Below are 17,236 nucleotides of genomic sequence, written 5' to 3'. Positions count from 1 at the left end.
AAGACTTGTCAGGATGCAAATAAACTTAGTTTAGCTAAGGGATGTATTTGTTAGAAAGGAAAAGAATGGGAGAAATAGTACCTCAAGGAAATGGCACTACTTATTAGGAAAACCCAGTTTTACTAAAACCGTAGGCACCCATTTTTAAGTCAACAACTTCGGTATCTGAATAATGGGAAGCAAGAATGATGGGCAATTTCCAGTGGTCTGGGGAGAAAAAAAGAAACAAGAATCATGGAGGAATATTTCTAAGTCATACAACAGACCTGAGGAACAATCAATTGAGATGAAAATAAATGATGTCAAATCCAGTTGAGCACACCTCAACTCGGCTGTTGCCAAGGTCTCCACCAATGAGCGGTGGCTTGGCAATCCTGTATCCCTCATTAAACTTTTCCCAAGCCACACCATATTGTTTCTTTTCCTGTACTCTGTAAGATTAGCTTGGCCTCAGAACAAGTGTGTACATGGATCATATATCCACATGCCATAGACACCGTTGCTTAGCTGGTGCCACGTTCTGAGGAACCCTTCAGATGGCTAATATATTTACACATACATTGGGAAACACACACAAACACATGGGATGAGACGAGATATAATCACTTTACATATATTTAGTACAGAAAGCTTAGGGAGGGGGTGGAAATCAGTTACATGAGCACCTAAACTTCATTTGCAAAATTCCTCTCTGAGAACGTAATTTCCAACGAGTGCACTGAAGTAGGTACCAGCTGATTTTCCAGATATTGAAAGTTTGCTGCCCAACATCAGCCTAAAGATAAAGGGACATGTAATGTCCATTAGGAAACAAATCAGTGTACATCATTTACACAGCAATAAATCCTTCATTTCTCTTGAAATAAGATATGTAAAGTAGCACTTAGTTTAATACAAGTTTTGTTCTGCTTTAGACCTAGCTGTAAAAAGCCATTCATGCAAAAAATTACCTCCAGTTTTCGCTGGATATTTAAAGGACACTTCTCCTGAAAACAAGTCCCTTTGATATAGGGAAGGGGGACAAATCCCACTCTGGACAGCCAGTGTTGCTGGGAGTGGAAAATACAAGACTTTGGTGTTTGTAGGGCATATGCCTTAGTAACTCAGTAGAAACACTGAGCTTGCCTCTAGGGAGGCAGAGAGCTAGACATGCCCTTGGAAACTTTAGGAATTTTGCAGAAAAGGTAATGAGAATCTTTGTAGTATTTTATTCTCTGGCCCATTCTCTCCTGAGTCTTCCCTGGCCATCATCTCCATTGCTTCTGTACCTCTGTCTCAGATCATTTCCTACCAGTCAATCTACAACTCCTTCCTCTCTGTTCTGAGAACAAGGAATTGGTCTTATTAAACTCTGTGGAGGCTGTTGGTCATTCATGTGCATATTCTTTCTAAACAGGATTGTCCCTTTATTTCAATTGTAAAATAAACCTCCTGTATTCTAAAGGACTCCAACAAAGGATTTTTGACCCAGCTCTCCCACCCTCTTCACATAAATAATCTACAGAAACTCTTTCCATGACCTATTTTGCATGGAAGTACTGGAATGGGATGCCCTCAAGAAAACAAGGAATGTAGGGGAAGGATGGGTTTTCCTCAGACCCATTCAAAGGTTCAAAATCAACTCCATTGACTTGGCTCCTTTGAGATCTGGTTCTGGTCTAGTTCTACTACCTCATTTATCCTTAAAAAGGACCCCTTGTGGTCTTGCAGCAATAAATATTATGGATTATGCTAAGCAACACTGAAGAGAGGAGGAGAAAGTGAAGGAGAGGGTATAATGGAGAATTGAAAGACTTGGATGGGATGGTTCAGAAGCAATTGAAGTGGAATATATCTAACCTCTGTGAAATAGAAGACAGTATTAAAGTGAAATTCTCAGTGACTCTCTTGTCTTCCCAATGGAGTGTCCACCCTGACATGTGTGGAGAATGCTGACAATTAGTTAAGAGAATGCAATGTTGCCTCTAAGAGGGCAGCTATGTATGACTGTGTTATATGACAACTGTCCCACCATAAAGCAAGATGACAAAATGTGCTTCTGCTATGCATTTTCTCAGGGTAAGCCTTCCAGTCTAACCTGACAGAAGGCTTAAGGAGCCATTTGCATTTTTACTATGATTGTTTAAGGCAAAGTTAGCTGCTGAACAGCATTCAGGATTTAAAGGTGGCTGCTGGCATTCAAAGCCATGCCCCACTGGGTGTTCAGAATGCTTAACAACAGCATCACTGGGCCCTTTTCTGTCTCCAAAGCTCATAGCTTTTGCTCAACTCTTGTGACATATTGCCTCCATGTATATATGGAGTAAAACATAGACTTGCACTTTGTGGAGAAATGGGCAGACATTTTTTTCTAAGTGATTACCAGTGAGCAATCCTCCATCTGGGAGTTTGAAAGTCATTGGTGCCTTGTGAAGATTTTTTGCAGTGGGTCACCATGCCAAAAAGTGTCCTCCACTGATGCCTAAGTGTCTTTCTTTCCACTCCTTTGAGCCAAGAGATTTGGGTGTGTTAGTCCAACACCTATTATTTGTTAGCAGATTAAGAATGTGACAGGAAAAGGCTTGGAAATAAATAAAAGATGTGAGCACCTGATCTTAAGAATAAAGTCTTCCAGCTTGAGGTCCCAAAGGATAGAATTAAAAGAAAAATCCCACCCTTCTTTGACTGGCAGGTAAATCACAATAGCAGGCATTGGTTCAATTGAGGGAGGTGTTTGCTGTCCTTGGTGCTGAAAACAAATACCACCCCCCCCACCTGCCTCCCCCGCCCCACGATTATTGACAGATGGGAGAACAGAGAAATCCTGCCTAAGAAACTGAAAACTCTCACAACAGAGGCTGATCTGGGGGGAAAGTCCTCAAAACATGTTTTAATAGCCTCTTTTCTTACACTATTCCAAATGAAAACAGCCCTAAAGCAGCCCTAGTTTTCCTGTGGGAGAGTTAACACACTGTCATAATACCTCCTAATACCCATAGAGTGCTGCTAAGTCGCTTCAGTCATGTCCGATTCTGTGGGACCCCATAGACGGCAGCCCACCAGGCTCCCCCGTCCCTGGGATTCTCCAGGCAAGAACACTGGAGTGGGTTGCCATTTCCTTCTCCAATGCATGAAAGTGAAAAGTGAAAGTGAAGTCGCTCAGTCGTGTCCGACTCTTAGCGACCCCATGGACTGCACCCTACCAGGCTCCTCCATCCACGGGATTTTCCAGGCAAGAGTACTGGAGTGGGGTGCCAATAGAGTAGCTCACCCCAAACCACTCCCCATTCAGGCTCTATTGGTATATTTTCTCAGGTGAGTCAAAGTACCTTAACTCTTAGAAAAGGAACCTATCAATTGGATGAAGCATTGGGGTCTGCAGAAACTGCCTACTGACTGATTCCTTTTCCTGATACCTTTAGGCGGCTCAGCTGGTAAAACCAGCCTGCAATGTGGAAGACCTGGGTTCAATCCCTGGGTTGGGAAGAGCCCCTGGAGAAGGGAAAGGCTACCCACTCCAGTATTCTGGCCTGGAGAATCCCATGGGCTATATAGTCCATGTGGTCACAAAGAGTTGGACACGATGGAGCGACTTTCACTTTCCACTTTCTTTCACTTTAGACATAGGATATATGTGGCTTGCAAAGGACTAAATGTTTCTGAAAGAAGCATTTGGGTAAAAATTTGTCATATACTGAAACACAGGCCTCTGAATTCCTCTCCACCCCTAATTTTATTGTCACATTCTGAGAAACTGAGCAGAGCTTTTACTATGCTCAAGAGGAAGTCTAAACTCATAAACAGCTATTTCCTAATGTTCCCAGCTCCTCTGCCACCCAACACACACACACACACACTCAGAAAGTAAAACCTAGTTAAGAAAGAACATGACTATTCCCTTCACAGTACACAAATCTTTGCCAGAGAGAGCAAGACTGCTGGTTTCTCTCAAATTCAAACTGAGAATTTTCTTGTCCCAACTTGCCTTCTTTTCATTTTATTTTGACAATACCCTTGAGCTCACCCACCATGGCCCACACATATAACCAAGAAGGGTCCTTGATTCTGTTGGGTAACAAAAGATTAACATGGGTCATTTGGGGTTGCCTCCAGCTGCAATGGGCTTGGGGAAGCCTTTGCTATAGACATGAATTATAATCAATTTTTTCCAGCCTTGAAAAGGAAACAGCCCAATGGCCTCAAGAAAGACTAAATGCTCAGAGAGAGGAAAGAAAAAAACCATTAAAATAGGTTCTTGTTGTTCCTGTTAACATATTAAATCAAATTTTCCATACCCAGTGAGTTATTTCTCAAATGATATCTCTGAAATCTTTAAGTAATCAAACCTTGTCACTAGGAAGTTACACAGGGAAATGGCTTGTTCAAGGCAGGCTGTGAAGAAGGTCAACTCCATGGGATTAGCAGAATGAATTATGGAACATCACCCTGAATCAGCTTGCCTTCTCCAATTTCACATCATAATTTAAAATCCTAGTCATAACCCAATTTGGACTCTCATTTCAAAGTAAGCTGAAATGCTTTCTGTCTGCTGTACAGCTGCAGGGAAAAAGTCACAGGGACAGAGGTTCAGAACAAAGATGTTGCTTTCCTATCTAAGACAGGCAAAAATTGACCCTCAGGTAGAAAAAGAAGTGGGAAGCTGAAATGGTCTGAACTTGAGCAAAAGATTTGTGAATTTCTTAGGATTTCAGGTCCTCAGTCTTATTGTGATTTCTCTCTGGAGTGAGAAATTCTTTAAAAAGAAGAAGAGGCATGCACAGCATTTAGTCAGTTGCATTGCACCTGATCATAGCTTGGAGATCTAAAGGAAATTACATTTGAAAAATTTAACATACCAAGTAATCACCCTTACAAACAGTGGTTGGTGTTACAAACACCTGGGACCTTTTTCTTAAGGGGCTGTAAATGACATCACTGTTGTAACCTTGGTAATCTGGCTTCAGGATGTATTGTCAGGGGTTTCATTTCCAATCAGATGTGTTTCTCAGTGGGAATCCCAATCACACCTATTTGGGAGTGCTCAAGGCTGTTAGAAAGGTGGTCTGGCATTTGGTTTTCACTCCAGCAATTTTCTTTTCCATCTTAAGGTTATTTTCCTATACACAAAATGCTGGCCCCAGAATGAACACAATACTGTATCAGGATCATTATCACTTTGGGTGCTGTTCTTCAAGACTGGCTTCACTACCCAATTTACCAAGGAAAGGTACTAGAGTCATACTTTTTAAAAAAATTACATTGAAATCTACAGAACCTCACAAAAGCAATAATAGATAATACAGAGTTAAACACAGCAGGAGATGCCATTTTGCTATAAAACATTCAGGACTCCAGACCTGAAAACAAGGTCTACCATCAGAGCTTTTTCAGTGACAAAACCAAATGAGTAAAGCATCCTTTTCCTTCTTGTGTTTTTGAAAAGGCATTCTCTGGCCTTCCAAGCTTGATGATGATTCCAAGAGGAAAAATACCTATGACAAAACTCTAGAAACCAAATCACAGGAGGGATTTAAGAAAGATGCTCTTCAAAACAGCACATCTCCACTGCCCAGAGAGTGGGCTCTACTTCTTGAGGTGTTCGTGAAGCCCACAGGGTGCTTGGACAACTATGATCTCATTTGGTACAGACAGGGGGCTGTTAGCAGCTTTCTTTTGTAGATGAAGAACCAGAGGCACAGAAGGGCTAATGATTTTTCCAAGATCACTCAGCAAAAATAGGAGCTCTGACATCATCTGCCTCCTCCCTAGTCCTATGCTTGCCCCCCTACCCTACACTACTTTCAGTCTGTTTAATCATTTTATCATACACAAAATCTTAAATTGACTCCATGTTTTTCCTAAAGAAATGAACATAAAAGAATTTAGAAATCTTATTGAAAATATTAACAGGGATCAAGAAAAGAAACAATATTAAACTATCCCCAGAAGTACCAGGGGAAAAACTATATTAAGCAGATAGGAATGTGTTTAAATGTGATGAATTTGCTTTTAATAGTTAACGTGGATAGTTGATCTTAGGTCACTGTTGGTTCTCAGAGCCATTTGAGAGATAGAGTTGAAATATCTACTGATACAGCATGATTTGTGGAGTGGAGGATCTAGTCTCCCAGGTCCTGGGGTAATTTCTTCCACCTCATTGTTCCCTAAAAAGAGAACATGTTATCAGGTTCAATTCAGTTCTTAAGGTATAAACCTTTCTGGTGCCATTACAGTAAAGATCTCATTTGATTGAAAAAGACTCTTTTATCCCCTTCAAGATTTGGATGCTGCTGCAAATCTGTGTTTCCATATTATAGTCTTTCCACTAAATAAACATCTTGCTGACATGTTACATTCTTATTCTGTAGGGATATAGTACTTCCATGCTGATAGGAGCCTAAGCAGACAAAAAAGAGAAGGAAACCATGGTTTACCATTTATCAGTCTATTTAACAGCCAGAAAAATGACCAAAGAAATTTGAAGGAAAAGCTGTTTGTGGCAAGGAAAACCTCTCTAAACCAAGAGAGAAGGAACAAATAATCCTCAAAAAGACAGAACAGGGCATTATCATGGGTTTGTTGTCCCAACATCTCTTGTGCAAAAGGGACTGATGAGGTCATAATGAGGAGGTAATCATTTGGTCAAATGAGCTGGGAAGAGACTGATGGCTGAGAACACACTGGTTTCCTCTCCAGAAACCTTAGCTAAATCACAAGTGTGGTTGATGCCCAAACTCAGGAAGAGGGAGATGGGCCGGTGGGGCTTTTTCTGACTTGGCAGAGATAGAGGGATGTGATAGGGGGTAGTGGTGGATGGTACAAGTGTGAACTTTCAAAAACATACAAAGAAGAGCTGCAAGAGATGAACTGAACACAAGACTAAAGTGAGGCTGAATCTTCAGGACAGGGACATTTGCAATCTTGTTCTAGGGGAGACCTGGAGAAGATATCCTTCAGTCAAAAGTGATCTGGGCATACACACTGAGGGAACCAGAATTGAAAGAGACACGTGTACCCCAGTGTTCATCGCAGCACTGTTTATAATAGCCAGGACATGGAAGCAACCTAGATGTCCATCAGCACATGAATGGATAAGAAAGCTGTGGTACATATACACAATGGAGTATTATTCAGCCATTAAAAAGAATACATTTGAATCAGTTCTAATGAGGTGGATGAAACTGGAGCCTATTATACAGAGTGAAGTAAGCCAGAAAGAAAAACACCAATACAGTATACTAATGCATATATATGGAATTTAGAAAGATGGTAACAATAACCTTGTATACGAGACAGCAAAAGAGACACTGATGTACAAAACAGTCTTTTGGACTCTGTGGGAGAGGGAGAGGGTGGGATGATTTGGAAGAATGGCATTGAAATATGTATAATATCATATATTAAACGAGTCGCCAGTCCAGGTTCAATGCACAATACTGGATGCTTGGGGCTAGTGCACTGGGACGACCCAGTGGGATGGCATGGGAAGGGAGGAGGGAGGAGGGTTCAGGATGGGGAACACATGTATACCTGTGGCAGATTCATTTTGATATATGGCAAAACCAATACAATATTGTAAAGTTAAATAAAATAAAATTTAAATTAAAAAAAAAGAAACATAAAAAAAAAAGTGATCTGAGCAACAGACGAGTTGGAGATTGACTTATATTATCACTGCCATTCAAGAAGAGGTCTACCAGCTGCCCACTGTAGACTAAGGACACTTACACATCAGCCCAGAGAATTGAAGTAACTTGGAAACAGTCACCCAGACAAACTATACCCAGCTGACTTTTAGCCCATTGCTCTGTCCTGTCCCCTGGAACATTGAAATCTTCCAGGAGAGTCTACTGCTTCCCCTTCATGCTCCCATTCCATTTGAATGTTTGATATCTCATTGTTTCAGTCCCCAAATAGGTTCAGTAATCTGCTTGAACTAACTTACATTTATACTTATACTTAATACAATATGTACTACTCAGGCTCCAACCCAGTGCTTCTCTTCCATCCCAAAAAATTAAATAAAATCTGCATCAAGGTTCAGTTTGGTTTTATGTTTATCTGAGAAAATGAATCCAACCATTAAATATGAAGGTTCTGAACTCAAGACATAGTCTTCCTTGAAAAGGCCTTAATTTCATAGATGATCCATAGTGCAAAAAGTCAGAAAGCCAAAGATTGTGTAGATAATAAAATAAAAGGTGAGATATAAGAAGTTTAAGAAACTTCAGCCTTGGTGCACACTTATTTGCACATACATGTGCATGGATATTGTTGGGAGAAAGACAAATGGGGCACACTGCTTGTTGGACCTTTTAGGACCAATAGGAGTGTAAAGGTATTTGTGTGTGTGTGCATGTGTGCATGTGAACAAGTTTAAGTAATAAAATAGAAAGATGAATACAGTTTGCCCTATATGAGCTTGAGCACCCAGACAAAATAAAACACTGATAATTGCTTTTAAATAAAGTCATCAGGCCTGCCTCTTTATGGCTGTGACATTACTTGGCCCAGAAATCTATTTTCCCAGTCAATAAACACAATGTCCTTGACTGGTAACTTTCATTTCTCCTAAAGAATGTCTAAGGGAATACAAAAAGACTCATGCTACTCATATTAAAGATAGAAGGCAAAGTGGGAAAAACAATTTCAGGGAGAAACAGAAATCAGTAAGACACCAGGGAAATTTGTGGTCAATGAATTTACGCTAAAGGACATTTCTCAAGACTTTTGGTGTGATGAGTGGCCCCCGGTTGTAGAGAAGTTGTGATTTTCACTTTGAGGTTTCTTCTGGCTGCTGCACCCTTGTGTGGCTTCACATAGTCAATTAGAAAGGGTATGGGCCACTCTGGAGCCCACCACCCCATCAGGACAGAGTGGGCAAACCAGATCGTAGTGGACAGCTATATCCTTTGTCCCAACCAGGAGAAAAAGGAGCTATGCTACCTCTTTTGTTAGAACCATAGGAAACACCTACCCAGACATAGGGCAATATCTTTGTCCATCAGAACCCATCACCACCACCTGACCACCAAGTTGTAGTCAGGACCTGTTACGTCTGACCCTGGAAATGCTAGAGAACTGGAGAGCTTAGAGCAAGTCTTATAGATATGGGGCACACTAATTCCTTATAAACCATTTCACTTTGTGCAGCATAAAGATAAGCCACAAAATTGTTTGTCATCAACAGAGTGGCTTTCATGCCTTGATTTGTAGTCCCCTGAGGGGAAAACCAATACAATGACAACCACTGTCACTCCAGCTGAGCACAAAGCCTGGTTCAGCACCATGGACAGAAGAGAGAGAGAAGGGGGCCAAATTCCATCTCCTGGGATGAGATCCCAGCCATGGTTCCTGGAGGTTAAAAAGTCCACAGGTGGGGAGAGGAGTGGGTGGGGAGTGGAGGGGCGTGGTGTGGAGGGTGGCCCACCAATGGTTCTGGTTGGGATTTGCAGAGATCCACCACATGCATCTCAACGAGCTCTGCAGTAAACTTCACTGCACAGAGGTTAATCTAGATGTCAACATTGTCTGACAGTGCTGAAATTACTCCAGGGCAGGGCTCCTTCAGAAGTCTTAATATAACAGTCAATTCCATCCTGCCTGCAGGAAATGAGAGTTTTCTGCTTTGTGTGCCGAATCATTCAGCGCCAATTTTCTCACTGTTTGAAGTCCAAACTGTTTGTGGTCCTGGGATTCACCTTATATTAAGACCTTCATGGAGTCTGAGAAACTGGATTGTCAGTCCTATGGAAGCAGGAGGATAAGAGCCAGAACAACAAAAAAAAAAGACAACAATGAAAGACGTTCTTCTTTACTAAGATTTACTTCTCTACTGTGGAAAGCAGACATCAAATCACTTGGACCAGGTTTATTTATTCACTCCAGAGGTGAGCTTAGAGGAATCAGCTAATGTCAGGAAGCTGTGGAATGAAGATGGAGCACAAACACTTCTCCAAGAGAAAACAAAAGATGTCAGGAAGCTATTCACTTGAGTATGTGCTACCTGTTAACATATTACAAAATTTGTTTTTATGATGCCCACGAACTCTTCTTAAATGAAGGAATAGCTGCCAGACTTAGCTACTCATATTTCTCATGGGCTTTAGAGATGCTGCATCCAGAGAAGTGTCAGAGTAGACTGTGGATATCCAGGTGCTCAATCTACCTTCAGACATTCAGGAAGGAAATCTAAATTTGTCATCACCTAAACTGAGAAGAAACCAACTTCTCTCACGAGATGTAAAACTGAAAAGCAAGATCTGAGTGACAGGCATTTCTCAGAAGGAGACTCCAACTAGCTTTCTTCATCTATACTATGTTGATACACCTTCTATTATAAACTTCTAGTTTTGTTGGGCATAAGTATCTCTTGCAAGCTCCAAGCTTAGGCCAGGCACTATACACAAAATACCATTTACCTTGGTGATTGGGAAAAATGAACAGAGCTCACTGTCTTGCCTCTATAGGATGGGAGACAGCCTGGCACACTGGCTTAAGATACAGCTCTCTACTGCAAATATCAGATCAGGTCTTGTTTTAAATTTGGAATTTAAAGAGAAAGTGGAATCAGAATTTTTCTTACTTGGACCAAGAATTTCAAGTATTTTGAGAGAGGGCCCCCAATTTCCTTAGATATCCTTGTGAAATAGAATAGTGTCTATGTTGGCATACCAAGACTTGGGCGGGAGGATCTCTTGTTTGCAAAGAATTTGTTTAGACAGTCCAGGGAACTCTGATTCAGAGGAACATACCAGGAAGGCAGAGACTATGTCAGAAGCCAGGATACCAGATTCTTTGGGTGAAACTGATTATTCTCACAGCAAAAGTTCTCATACCCCATGCAGGGATTCACAGATATTCACCACATCCACCACAGTCAGCAGTGCCTTTCAGAAAGAGCAATCAGCGATCAACATCTCACATTTTCTCCGTCCCAACCCTCCCACAGATTGGTTTCACCTGCAGTGCTGGTAAATTCAATACCAGCCCAGAAACAGGACAGGATGTGTAGAAACGGTGAGTTCTCATGTGATCCGTGAACTGGGAAGAGTGATTTTCAGATGCTCAGGATGTCGTCACCAGCAAAATTTAATTCAGGGAGCCCCCAATGATCGAACTTTACAAGAGAACAGAAATCCCATCAGGACCTTTCTGAACATCTCTTAGGCCAGTCCATCTCTGGATTTCTCATCCCTGAGACATGTAAGGCTCAAATCGATGAAGCTTGATGGAATTGACTTCCTTACTCCAAGGGGACCTCCACTGAAGTCTTTCCAGTGAAATATGTGGATATAAGCATATAAGGTATATAGGCCTATTCTCTCCATAAGTAGAAAAGGAAATGGTAACCCATTTCAGTATTCTTGCCCGGAGAATTCCATGGACAGAGTAGCCTGGCAGGCTACAGTCCATGGGGTCACACAGAGCCAAACATGACACTATCATTCACTCACTCTCCTTAAGATCACTTAAGATGATTCCCAGTGATGTTAGGCAATCCCAAAACATGTTCTAAAGCCTATACTGATATCTTACTGATAATACAAAAACTTGGAATCTTCCTTTGAAACCTATTAAGTGTAGCAAAAAAAAAAAAAAAAAGATTGATATCAAAGAAGATACTGGTGCTCCAGGAACCAAAACCTTATTGGTTACAGAATCATTTTTTGCTGTGAGGCAACTGCTATGGACTCAGTAGCAGGCTGGCTCGCAGCCAAAGCTGACAATAGCTAGTCCAGGGGCCTTTGAGGGCAGCTCTGTAGACTGGCAGCACATGGGCTCATGTAACAAACATCTATAGATATTTCTCTGCTCCAGACGCTGAGCAAAGCATAAGGAAGACCCCAGACCTCAAGACCATCCATAGTAACAACCATGCCTTGAGTGAAAACAATACTGCTGCTGTTTGGTTTGGAAACATGGCAAGGAAGTCGCTCATCATGCCTGAATGAAGCAGAATTTTGTTGAATAGTCTGCCACTTAAACACTGATGTCTTTTCAACGCCCTAGCTCCTCACAATAGCAGGTGAAAGTAAAGATCTCTTGAATTTTGTTTGACTCAGACTGCCAGCAACCTGTATGACAAGTAAGCAGGCACACTGTCTCCAAGTCTTGGAACAGTTTCTGCCAACTTTGGGTATGTTGGTGTTGAATGGAGTAGCATGACCAGTTGAGGGGGACAGGTTGGTAAGATCAACCAAGGGGCCAGTTGGCAGCCTTCCTTAAAAGTATGAAAATTGGGTCCTGGGCTTGTCTGCTTGACTTCCCTCCACCAACAACCCCCAGACCTAATCATCACTGAGCCTGTCTGATTTGGCTTCTGTAATCAATATCTTAACCACTGATAAGGCTCCCTCCTTCTCCTCCTTACCTATCTTTTATTTTCCTTCTTATTTCTAACAAGCAAGTCTAAAAAAAAGTGTGAACATAACACAACATTTTTTAACTGAAAGAGACCTTAAGGATAACCATTCCAACTTTCTAAATGCCTCAGACGGGAAACAGGACAATCTGCGAGACTAGTTGACTTGGCCAACATCCCCTGAGAAACTAGAGCAAAGCCAGAAATCTCAGAGGTCTTTCCACCACTCCATGTCATCATCTAACTTCCCATGTATCCTGTGCTCTCCAGGCAAGACTGACCTGCTTTTGCTTCTGAGTTGAGTCTCATACAGTCTAAAAATGGGCTGGCTGGCTGTTCTACCACTGGTGTTGGTTTTGTAGTATTTAGCACCAAAAATAGTTGCACTAGTGTAGTCCGCAAAGTAAGCATCAGAGGAGAAAGAGAGTCATGGTCAACCTGAACCCAGAAGGACCAAGGAACCTTTGCCTCCCGTAGGAGGTCTCTTTCCAGGGATGATTTGCACACCATCTTCTGAGTGGAGGAAATATCAAGATTTTTGTCTGTTAACTAAACAAGGCTTTGTGACCCTCAAGATCCACTCAGAGATCAGAGGACAGCATTGGGTTCACCACCAAAGTCAAGAACTGGAAAGGCCCCTGGCCATGGCACCCTATTCCCAGGTGGGCATCTAACAGCAACTCACTCACACTCAGTCTGGGGAGGACCAGGTGAGGAAGGCGTGGCAGGGAGACCAGCCTGGGGGACCTCACGCATCCACCACAGCTACAAAGGAGCTTGCATGATGCTATGCCCCTTCCCAGTCACTCTGGCATGGACTTCTAAACTGTGAAGTTTGGTAGCGGGCCATGAGATTGAACTAGATGGGGGTGGCCATATTGGCTAATGGAGTGTCATTTCAAAGCCCATCTAACCACCTCCAGCTCTTTAAAAATAAATAAGCAAATAAATAACCCTTTACCAGGGCTTTTTGAGTGTGCAGGGAGGCTAGGAGGGTGAAGGAGAACTAAAGTGACCTCGAGCGCTTCAGCCCTGCAGCGTTGTGACTGCCAAGGAGGAGAGGAGAGTCTTTTTGGAAGCCACCCACGTTCAGAAGGATGAGCCCTCTGAGGCAACTGCCCCCACCCACTCAGGGTCTACAGAGGGCACCCCCTGGCAGTCCAGAGTGGCCCTGAGAAAAAGGACACAGAGATTTAGGGCTGATTCAAAGAATCTCAGAACAAAGAAGGGGCCAAAGTTGAGCAAGCACATCCTGCCTGTCACAGATAGAGACATGGAGACCCGGGGGGGCCTTCTCAGTCCCACCCCTCTACAGAAGGAAACACCTACTCGGCTGACCCCAGAGCCCCGAGGACCCTTTCCATTGCTGCAGCCCCATCCTCTGCCTCCTTCACTTTCCAAAAAGACTCTTGATGTTTGCTACCCGCCAAGGTTAATAAGTCAATGTGTAGACTCTACAGAGAGCTCACAGTAAGGGCAGCAAGAAAGCAAGCCCTCCCCCTCTGTATCCTTCATCTCGGACTCTCACAGGAGGCAGCTGCCGACACTGGATGTGACGAGAGCATGACCCCCAGGCCAACACAGAGGCCCGCAGGACTAGGACGAGGGAAATCTGACAACACCAGCCTCTGTGTTGGCAAAGGAATTGCCTTCTTTCATCAGGCCAGGAGGACTCAGCACCCTGTATTGAAACCTTGCTGCATTCTGAATTCCCAGTGGCCCACTGATCCCTTCTCACCTCCCCATCTTCAAGACCACCAGAGACTCTGAGGTTCTAGGAACGTAGGTTCCAGGAACACACAGACAGGAAGATGGAAGCCACGCAGTGTGTGCTGGGGGGTTGGGGAAGAGGCAGCAATAGGAAACTTGGGGACTCATCTCTCGCTAAGAGAAATCTCCTCCCAGGACCTCCTGACCGTTCCCTCCTGGAACATCTGTCTTTCATTTAGCTAGGACCAAACCAGACCATAGAGTTCAACCCAGCATCAGCAGCCCTGGAGCGGCCCGAGAGGTCAACTGCCATAGGACAGCACAGGATTCCTTTGAGGTGGTCCATCCCAAGAGCTCTTCTCAAAAGTCCCAGGGGTGGGGAGCACAGCACAGTGAGAAAGCCCACACCCAACTCCGACTCCCTCCCCACCCCTCGCAGCCCACTCAGCAGCCTTGCCCATCCCCGAGATGCACCCGTGCCCCACCATCTGAGCGCTGCTCTTTTCTATCAGAATAAAAATATTTGTGGGTCTTAAAAAAAGAAGCAAAGCCACAAACACAGAATTCAGTCTCCCGAACCCTACACAGGATGACTGTCCAGCAGCTGACCAGAACGTCCAGGCTGCCGATTGTCCCTTAAGCTGGCAGAGAGGGAGGCAGGTCAGGGGACCTGGAGATGCCAGTTGGGCAAAAAGCCAGTCCATTCGGTAGCTCTGTGCCTGGGGCTAGGTGGAGGGGCCGGTGGCCTGGGAGAAGCACAGCCTCTCCTCCCCCGCGGGAGGGCTCCCTGGGGCCAGGCTGTCGGTTTCACGGGCCTCTTGTGGTCATGGGTCAGGGGGCCCAGAGACCCACCCCATCATGGTCCTTGACAGCGGCCACTGAGAAGGCAGTGATCCCCCTGGTGCCGGGGCAGAGGCAGCTGGCCCCAGCCCAGATGCTTCTTCATTCTCTCTCCCTGGTCAGGGCTCCGTCCTCATTAAGATGCCCAGCCTGCAGCGGTGGCCATTGGACGCCTCCCAAAGCAGCCTCGGCCCCTCCCCCGCCCCCAGCCCACAAAAGCGATTCCTCAGCCCCTGCATTTTCACAGCGGCTCAAAGGCAGATGCATCAATCCTTCCAGGGGCTGGAAACGTGAGGGGAATGCCAAGGGGCCAGGTGCAGGTGCCAAATAGATTCCCCCTGCTGGCTCCTGCCCACACCATCACCTGACTCTCTGAAACAAGCACTGCCTGTGCCTCTGGCTGGACCTGGCCCCCTTTCCCAGCAGCGGGGTTTACCTGGGGCTTAACAGAGCTCCCGAGAAGTGGGAGCTAGAATCTAGAGGAGACAGGATGAGACACGGAGGACCCAGAGGGGCACACCTTCAAACACCTGCGAGGCATGAACTCTCCTGCTGTTGGAACCCTGCTACATCCACATTTACAGACAACACGGGGGATGTCCAAAGCCCCCCTTATCTCCCCAGCAGCCTGAATGTGGGAGGCAAGGCCAAGGAGTCTTTGCCTGATGGAAAGACAGAAGGCAGTGCCATGACAGGGTTCAGATTTCGGCTTTTAATTCTGTGGCTCGTTAAATCCAGAAAGTCCAGTTTTTGAAGTTCAGAGGATAGATGACACCTCTCTCAGATTTAGAAAGGAAGGCGCGGTTGACACCCAGATGGATGTAGTCCACTGTCGCCATGGTTTCGTGTTTTGCTGTTGTTTGTTCAGTGTTTACCTGTAGGCGCCATTGTTGACTCCCCAAAGCATGAGGACTGTACTTTCCAGAAAGGACAAGTTAGAAAATCGTCCGGAAGTGGTGGAGAGGAGGAAGGCGGTGGAGACGATGGTCAGGGGAGGCGTGAGGTGTTCCAGCGGCCCCTGGTCTGGTGTTCTTTCCTTTCTGACCCTGTTGACACGGTCTGCCCATGCGCCTGTGTAGAGCTTGAGGCTAACACACCTGTGCAGGTGATCACACCCACGCAGAAGTGGTTGGCACTCCTCCCCAGCTCCTCCCATCCCAATACAAAGATTGTCTCTCTGCATCTTTAAGATCTTCCGCTCTCAAAAGACAGAGCTGAAGAAATACAGGCCACAGCCTACACCTACGCAAATTTCCAATTGCGTTCATAATAGATAAGATTTTCTGGGTTGTCATTACAGTCTTGCGGTTTCTGTATCAGCAGCTTCTCTGTGCATTAGAGAAGAGGGAATCTCTCTGTAGATATAGATAGATAGATAGTTAGATATATAAATATATATATATATATGCCAAACTGCCTTACAGGGTTTTTCTCTTTCTTTTTCAGTGTTGTATGTGTAGCAGGCACTTGAGTTTATATGAAGATGTTTGCTTCAGTCAAGGATGGAAGAAAATAGTCTGTGAGGTGGAAAAGAGGGATGGGGTGAGGCCAGGAGAGAAGAGGCAACAGAATATGGATTTGTGACCACCGGCCACTGCTAGCCAAGGATGTCCAGGTAGATGGGGGTGGCTTTCCCCAAAGCATGGAGGATCTTGTAGATCTCCTTGATGTTCAGCCGTTGCTGTGGTTCCCTCTGCCAACACCCCAGCATGACATCATACACCTCTTTGGGGCAGACTCGGGGCCGCTCCAAAACACGGCCTTGGGTGATGCACTCGATGACCTGGAAAAGGGGAAAGAACAAGGAAGTCATGGCCAATGCTCAGCTGTAGCCCAGCGGCTCAAGCTCAGCAGAAGGCCACAATTTCAGTGATGCTCTTCAGTGAAGACTGGGCTGGAGATCAGAGTTGCTCGTCTGTCCTGGGCATGAGTTCCAAGTGCCAGGACCCAGCATTGGCTGGTCCAGGCCCCTGCTGCCCTTTGCACTCCATCTCTGCTTTTTTAAATTGGAGGATAATTGCTTTACAATGTTGTGCTTTTTTCTGCCATACAACAACGTGAATCAGTCATACACACACACACACACATACACACACACACACACACACAAGGACTGCAGCCCACCAAGTTCCCCCGTCCATGGAATTCTCCAGGCAAGAATACTGGAGTGGGTTGCCATTCCCTTCTCCAGGGGATCTTCCCAACTTAGGGACTGAAGCCAGGGTGTATATATATATATCCTCTCCCTCTTGAGTCTCTTTCCTAACACCCCCATCCTGCTCCTCTAGGAGGTCATCACAGAGCACCAGGCTGGGTGCCCTGTGTTATATAGCAACATCCCAC

At 44.6% G+C, this 17,236-nt stretch overlaps 1 protein-coding gene across 3 annotated transcripts in view; it reads right to left on the bottom strand.

The window, feature by feature from the left end:
* Positions 1–15,590: 15,590 nt before the first annotated feature.
* Positions 15,591–17,236, bottom strand: part of NTRK3 (neurotrophic receptor tyrosine kinase 3) — a 422,363-nt gene continuing 420,717 nt past the window's right edge. For all 3 annotated transcript variants that reach the window (XM_086364673.1, XM_086364674.1, XM_086364675.1), the window contains one exon: positions 15,591–16,676. In XM_086364673.1, the coding sequence (XP_086220799.1) occupies positions 16,491–16,676 (186 nt within the window). In that variant the 3' untranslated portion in view covers positions 15,591–16,490. The remainder of the gene's footprint in view (positions 16,677–17,236) is intronic.

This window comes from Bos grunniens, chromosome 21 (assembly GCF_055505025.1).
Source record: "Bos grunniens cultivar Pamir isolate PY7600 chromosome 21, Bosgru_T2T1.0, whole genome shotgun sequence".
Taxonomy (NCBI): domain Eukaryota; kingdom Metazoa; phylum Chordata; class Mammalia; order Artiodactyla; family Bovidae; genus Bos; species Bos grunniens.
The sequence above is the reverse complement of the archived record's forward strand: the minus strand, read 5'-3'. Positions and strand labels throughout refer to the sequence as shown.